Source organism: Oncorhynchus nerka, linkage group LG14 (genome assembly GCF_034236695.1).
Source record: "Oncorhynchus nerka isolate Pitt River linkage group LG14, Oner_Uvic_2.0, whole genome shotgun sequence".
NCBI classification, from domain to species: Eukaryota; Metazoa; Chordata; class Actinopteri; order Salmoniformes; family Salmonidae; genus Oncorhynchus; species Oncorhynchus nerka.
In genome coordinates, this window is record NC_088409.1 from 82,780,889 (window position 1) to 82,788,959 (window position 8,071).

The 8,071-nt window shown below is 44.0% G+C and overlaps 1 protein-coding gene across 1 annotated transcript in view; it reads right to left on the reverse strand.

Moving 5' to 3' along the window:
• LOC115141311 (calsyntenin-2-like) overlaps positions 1-7,758 on the reverse strand; it is a 584,100-nt gene extending 576,342 nt beyond the window's left edge. Inside the window, exon 1 of the mRNA XM_065000494.1 lies at positions 7,386-7,758. Within this exon, the coding sequence (XP_064856566.1) occupies positions 7,386-7,467 (82 nt within the window). The 5' untranslated portion in view covers positions 7,468-7,758. The remainder of the gene's footprint in view (positions 1-7,385) is intronic.
• Positions 7,759-8,071: the final 313 nt, after the last annotated feature.

Here is an 8,071-nt window from a genome sequence, read left to right on the forward strand (position 1 = left end):
TATTTATTAAGGATCCCCTTGACTTCCTGCCAAGTCAGCAGCTAGTCTTCCTGGGGTCACGCAACATTTTAAGGCAGTTATATACAATTCAAAATATTACATTACATAACACTTTTCACAACACGTTAAGTGTGTGCCCTCAGGCCACTACTCTACTGTCACGTATCTACAATACAAAATCCACATGTAAGTGTGTGTAGAGTGCATGTGTAACGGTTTTCTTGTGGTGAAGGAGAGGCGGACCAAAATGCAGCGTGGTTTCTATTCATGGTTCTTTAATGAAGAAAACTATACATGAACAGACTAACAAAAACGTGAAAACCTAAAACAGCCCTATCTGGTGCAAACACAGAGACAGAAACAATCACCCACAAACACACAGTGAAACCCAGGCTACCTAAGTATGATTCTCAATCAGAGACAACTAATGACACCTGCCTCTGATTGAGAACCATACTAGGCCGAAAACATAGAAATACCCAAATCATAGAAAAACAAACATAGACTGCCCACTCCAACTCACGCCCTGACCATACTAAATAATGACAAAACAAAGGAAATAAAGGTCAGAACGTGACAGCATGTCTTATCATGTGTGTGTGTGTCTCTTCACAGTCTCCGCTGTTCCATAAGGTGTATTTTTATCTGTTTTTTTAATCTGATTCTACGGCTTTTATCAGTTATCCGCTGTGGAATAGAGTTCCATGTAGTCATGGCTCTATGTAGTACTGTACGCCTCCCATAGTCTGATCTGGACTTGGGGACTGTGAAGAGACCTTTAGTGGCATGTCTTGTGGGGTATGCATGGGTATCTGAGCTGTGTACTAGTAGTTTAAACAGACAGCTCTGTAGATTCAGCTTGTCAACATTTCTTACAAAAACAAGTAGTGATGAAGTCAATCTCTCCTCCACTTTGAGACATTATAGATTTACATACATATTATTAATGTGAGCTCTCTGTGTATATTTAAGGGCCAGCTGTGATGCCCTTTTCTGAGCCAATTGTCATTTTTAGGCGGCCCTCTTTGTGGCACCTAACCACATGACCAAACAGTAGTCCAGGTGCGACAACAGTAGGGCCTGTAGGACCTGCCTTGTTAATAGAGTTGTTAAGAAGGTAGAAACTAGGGCCTGTAGGACCTACCTATTGACAGTGTTGTTAAGAAGGTAGAAACTAGGGCCTGTAGGACCTGCCTTGTTAATAGAGTTGTTAAGAAGGTAGAAACTAGGGCCTGTAGGACCTACCTATTGACAGTGTTGTTAAGAAGGTAGAAACTAGGGCCTGTAGGACCTACCTATTGACAGTGTTGTTAAGAAGGTAGAAACTAGGGCCTGTAGGACCTGCCTATTGACAGTGTTGTTAAGAAGGTAGAAACTAGGGCCTGTAGGACCTGCCTATTGACAGTGTTGTTAAGAAGGTAGAAACTAGGGCCTGTAGGACCTGCCTATTGACAGTGTTGTTAAGAAGGTAGAAACTAGGGCCTGTAGGACCTGCCTATTGACAGTGTTGTTAAGAAGGTAGAAACTAGGGCCTGTAGGACCTGAAACCTGCCTATTGACAGTGTTGTTAAGAAGGTAGAAACTAGGGCCTGTAGGACCTGCCTATTGACAGTGTTGTTAAGAAGGTAGAAACTAGGGCCTGTAGGACCTGCCTATTGACAGTGTTGTTAAGAAGGTAGAAACTAGGGCCTGTAGGACCTGCCTATTGACAGTGTTGTTAAGAAGGTAGAAACTAGGGCCTGTAGGACCTACCTATTGACAGTGTTGTTAAGAAGGTAGAAACTAGGGCCTGTAGGACCTACCTATTGACAGTGTTGTTAAGAAGGTAGAAACTAGGGCCTGTAGGACCTACCTATTGACAGTGTTGTTAAGAAGGTAGAAACTACTAGGGCCAGTGTTGTTAAGAAGGTAGAGGGCCTAGGACCTGCCTATTGACAGTGTTGTTAAGAAGGTAGAAACTAGGGCCTGTAGGACCTGCCTATTGACAGTGTTGTTAAGAAGGTAGAAACTAGGGCCTGTAGGACCTGCCTATTGACAGTGTTGTTAAGAAGGTAGAAACTAGGGCCTGTAGGACCTGCCTATTGACAGTGTTGTTAAGAAGGTAGAAACTAGGGCCTGTAGGACCTGCCTATTGACAGTGTTGTTAAGAAGGTAGAAACTAGGGCCTGTAGGACCTGCCTATTGACAGTGTTGTTAAGAAGGTAGAAACTAGGGCCTGTAGGACCTGCCTATTGACAGTGTTGTTAAGAAGGTAGAAACTAGGGCCTGTAGGACCTGCCTATTGACAGTGTTGTTAAGAAGGTAGAAACTAGGGCCTGTAGGACCTGCCTATTGACAGTGTTGTTAAGAAGGTAGAAACTAGGGCCTGTAGGACCTGCCTATTGACAGTGTTGTTAAGAAGGTAGAAACTAGGGCCTGTAGGACCTGCCTATTGACAGTGTTGTTAAGAAGGTAGAAACTAGGGCCTGTAGGACCTACCTATTGACAGTGTTGTTAAGAAGGTAGAAACTAGGGCCTGTAGGACCTGCCTATTGACAGTGTTGTTAAGAAGGTAGAAACTAGGGCCTGTAGAAACTAGGGCCTGTAGGAGAACCTGCCTATTGACAGTGTTGTTAAGAAGGTAGAAACTAGGGCCTGTAGGACCTGCCTATTGACAGTGTTGTTAAGAAGGTAGAAACTAGGGCCTGTAGGACCTACCTATTGACAGTGTTGTTAAGAAGGTAGAAACTAGGGCCTGTAGGACCTGCCTATTGACAGTGTTGTTAAGAAGGTAGAAACTAGGGCCTGTAGGACCTGCCTATTGACAGTGTTGTTAAGAAGGTAGAAACTAGGGCCTGTAGGACCTACCTATTGACAGTGTTGTTAAGAAGGTAGAAACTAGGGCCTGTAGGACTTGCCTTGTTGATAGAGTTGTAAAGAAGGTAGAAACTAGGGCCTGTAGGACTTGCCTTGTTGATAGTGTTATTAAGAAGGTAGAAACTAGGGCCTGTAGGACCTGCCTGTTGACAGTGTTATTAAGAAGGTAGAAACTAGGGCCTGTAGGACCTGCCTGTTGACAGTGTTATTAAGAAGGTAGAAACTAGGGCCTGTAGGACCTGCCTGTTGACAGTGTTATTAAGAAGGTAGAAACTAGGGCCTGTAGGACCTGCCTTGTTGATAGTGTTATTAAGAAGGTAGAAACTAGGGCCTGTAGGACCTGCCTGTTGATAGTGTTATTAAGAAGGTAGAAACTAGGGCCTGTAGGACCTGCCTGTTGACAGTGTTGTTAAGAAGGTAGAGCAGCGCTTTATTATGGACATACTTCTCCCCAGCAACTATTGTATCAACATGTTTTGACCATGACAGTTTACAATCCAGGTTTACTCCAAGCAGTTTAGTCATCTCAACTTGCTGAATTTCCACATTATTTATTACAAGATTTAAATGAGGTTTAGGATTTAGTGAATGATTTGTCCCAAATATCTAAGACTAACTTATTCGTAGTCAACCATTCTGAAACTAACTGCAGCTCTTTAAGTGTCTAGTGCTAAGTATGGTCAGCCATAGCCCCACAGAGGGAGAGGAGGGGAGCAAGGGAGCTCACCATCCCACTGTGATTAGTAGAGGCTTATCGCCAAACATACACACACACACACAGTTCACCTTCCACAAAACTAGAAAGGAGTGCAAGAGACTAGAGACCATGAAGACATAATCACAGCCATGAGCAATGTTTGAAGAGGGAGGGAGGGAGGGAGGGAAAAGCAAACTGGGTGTTCTGTGGTTCAGAGGTACTATTGCCACAGGCTATAAGCTCACCGTAATGCATACCCCTGTAACCTTTTGTATTCTTCTGAATTAAACGGTGATATACTCCACATATGTTCACATTTGCATATCTCAGTGGAGTGTTGGAGTGGATATTGGAACAAGAACCCAGAGTCTGAGCTATATCTCTTGTGAGATCGTTAGGATAATAGTATTCTGCTCTGAACTCCTACACTAAAGTAATTAAGTAGCCTGGAGGTTGCCTCTCTCCTTTTTCTGTAGCGTGAGTCAGTACAAGTACACCCCCTGGACAGGACGCTAGTCTATCGCAGGGCAGTATCCCCAATCTATCTCCTTAATACTGAGTGTCAAGCAGAGATGCATTGGGTCCCATTTTTATAGTATTTGCTATGACTCAGCAGGGGATCAAACTCCCAACCTTGCAATCTCTGGACAGACTCTCGAACAACAAGGCCACTGAGTTGGTCACTAAACATTGGTCTGTACAATAATAATATGCTGATTTGACACTACTCTATTAGCAAAACCCTGATCTGAAGTAAGGCAGATAAAGCAGATCTGAGATCAATGAGGTAGCACTCCTCCTCCTCCATAATTTGCCATAATCTGATATAAGAGCACTGATTTGAGATCAGTGAAATAGCTCTACTCCATGCTGAGCCTGATCTAAAATGACAGATATTGCTGATCTAGGATCTACTGCACTCCTCTACACTGAGCTTTGGTTTTTGAGCCAGATCTAAAAAATAGGAGAGACCCGCAAGGCTGTTCTGAGATCAGCAAGGCTGTACTGAGATCAGCAAGGCTGTACTGAGATCAGTGAGGTAACAGAATATCGTCATCCATGTTGAACCATGGTTTTCCAGTCGCAGCACGTCAGGCAGGATTTGTGCTGCCTCCTGTGTCACTGTCTGGCCCGGCCAGCGATTTATAGAGCGCTCCCATAATGCACTTCCTCTCTGAAAAGGAAGACATAAATCTGACGCTTGTTTTTGTCACGCCTTTTTTATTGGCTGATGGGGTCCTCTTTCCTTTCGCTCTTCTGCTTATTATATCGAACACACACACACACCAAATAATATTATTGAATGAACAATGTACACTGAGTATACAAAACACGCCGACAAATTCAACGTGCAACACAATATTACGAATTTGTTCCTAATGTTTGGTATAATCCGTTTATAGGTCAGGTGTTCTAAAGAGGAAGCATAGCCTATATTGAAATAATACATTCTTTTTTTGATGAAGGTGGACGTTTCTGTTAATCACAACTCTTTATTTGATTTATTTAAACTCTGTGCATTGAATAATACATTTCTGCATTCTGTACCTCATTTTCACATATACATTAATCTAACAACAGCAGCCCAAATACTCCGGCAGCAGGCCAATACGTATCACCAAGTAATACTTTGCATCCTCTATTGACTGAGTCAATAAAAAAAAGGTTCCTCTATGGAAACAGACACTGAGGGTAAATTAAAATACACATACTGCTGGTAATGAGCTATCTAAATTCCGAGTTCATATTGCATGGAATTACACAAAATCGCATCTCCGGGCAGCTCTGGCAACAACAAAAAAAAAATGCACTGCTTTCTACTCACCCGAAAAAAAAATATCCCCACCACGCAGCTGAGCGTGAGACATGATGGGTTCGTTTAAGCCACAGCGTGCAGTGCAACCGTGAATGCAATAATGTCTTTGTAAATAGCTTCGCCACTTCTTTGCTGCTACTTAGCTGCTGTCAACATGGGCCAACACACATACTTACGGTCCGGGCATACACACACAAACACACAGCTCTAGATTTTGAGCGGGTGCCTTGATGGTGACTTTGATTAATTAAAGGGAGTTGATTATTCATTCACGGTTATTGCAATGAAACGGTGGCTAAACGGAAAATGACAGTGGAATAGCGCACCTCAAAAAGTTCGAGGAGAACAACCAATTCAAGAGTTTTCTCTAGTTACTTAAATGTCATAGATGCACCGTTCAACTGTTGAATTTTAATGGAAGGCAGAATAAAACAAATGACATTTTTCAGAATGTTACTGTATCTCTCACACGCGTGTTTCTCTCGCTTTTACACGGACTTAAAGATGCAACTTCAAAATGCGGCTTGTGGGCCAGGATAACAGCACAAACTGTAAATTGAACAATGGGTTCTCATTTTCTCCCGAATTTAGAGCTGCGTTGCGGCCCTGGGGACTCAATTAGAACCGTGTTGTGCCGGCGTTTCCACCCCCATTGACTGGGCGGTAATTTGTTTACTTCTTACTTCGCAGCCGAGCAGGGGCTCGAAAAGCCCTACAGTCCTGAGATACTACCATGCAATCTCCAGATGGACAAAGTCTACACATGTGTAGGTGGAGTTGAGGACAGACCATGTATCCAGTTGCACACAAACACCAACAAACATATGTATTGGTAACTTCAGCACCACGGACACCGCATTAAAACACGCTCAGTCATTTATTGCAAATCAGCACCATTGACTGCGCATTCTCTCCCGCTCGCTCTGTCACACACTGTTGGCCGTTGGTTTGAGCTCTGCTCAGGGTCAGGCTATAATCATACTCAAATGAAAATGCAGGTGAAGCACAAGCTTGGACTCCCTAATCAGGCCATTGGTTATAATCATACGTCTCCATACTACTGGGCTACTAACATATAGAGACAAAATATGCCTATTGGGCGCACGAGAAGCCAGGCGCAAAGGCTGCTTTCTATCCGACGCACAGCGACTCGCGCTGAGCAACACCTAATCATGCCTCCGACATCTGCCAATGCTGCCAGGTGCAACAGAAGCCCCAGTCTACGGGGAGTATATTACGTGTACCTGGTGCCAGATCAACCAGTTCACCTGTGGCACCGGAGTTGCTCGTGAGCAGCTCGAGAGCAGTTAGTCTCCTATGTGCGGTAACACTGATATATTTATCCCACCAAGGGAGTGCGGTCCCCAATAACATCCATTATCGATATCAATAAATCATAATTCTGCAATAACAGCATTAGCCTATGAGGCCTGTGATGATAATGCTATGGCTGATCATTACAATTAAACGGCTAATAATAATAATAAGCATCATCATCATCACCACCATCAGTACCATCACCATCAGCAGCATTGGCAGCATCATACTATCTATTAATATTACCACCTCATATCTCTTAGAAAACCTAAGATCTGTCTTGGCAGATTAGAGAAGGCAGGCTAAAATATGTCTATCACATATTAATAGACCTATGTCACAGTGAAAACTTGGACACATTGTTACACTCAACGCAACGGCATCACTCCTCCTGTCCCAGAGGCACCTCTGCTCGGAAATAGACTCACTCCTCCGCCAGCCTCCCTACAATCAACAAATCCACCCCGAGCCCCGGAAGCTCTACAAATGACAGCCTTATAATCATATCATATCAGAGGGTCTAAATGAACAGAATCACAGCGCGATCAGCCCACATTAGTGGTCAAAATGCTCCGATATGGACCCTCTCTCCCTATGCTCCCTCCCATCGCCACCTCTTCTACAAGAAGCACATTGCAGAGTGAGAGCGCACCATGCAGGACGATTGGGGTAGGTAGCGCCAAGTTCCCCTTCACCTACCTTTCACGGTGTGACATGCACAGAGCCCCAAAGCAAACCCGGCCACCAGCAGCACCACCTCGGATATACGCTGCATATTCATGGCGTGGTGTGAGCGAAATACAGACAGGGCAGGGTGACCTCTCTCCTCTCTCTCCGATCTTTTCCACCCGCTCCTTCAATTCAGCCTGTCCCAACGTTCTCTCTTCTTCAAGCTGTACAACTGTTCACTGATGCCGGACTCGGACTAAAGATAGCGAGCTAAGAGTGGAATAATACGCGCGTGGTATACGAAAAGCGAGGCAGGGAAGGAGGCTTGTTCCGCGAAGAAACCGTGAAGATGCGCGGTATAGTTACCAGAGCTCGTTCGTTGCTTGTTCGATGCACAACTAACTGCTTAGTGATAAGACCTGACCGTAGACCATCGCTACCCCGGACTGGACTGTTACGTCACGGGGAGGAGAGGAATGGATTAATATTCATATTTTATTCTCTCATACCGCTCCCTCCTATTACTAAACAGCACCGTGATCACACATTTCTCCTCTCCTTGTCTGAAAATATTAATCTGGCCGATTTGATCATGATAATTAATTGTGAATGTTATACTGATGATTAGCTCATTAGATTACCACTGTCACGAGACCAACCCAAGGATGTATCTTACCCACTTATCTCCACATACTGAATATATATCCATAGCTGCA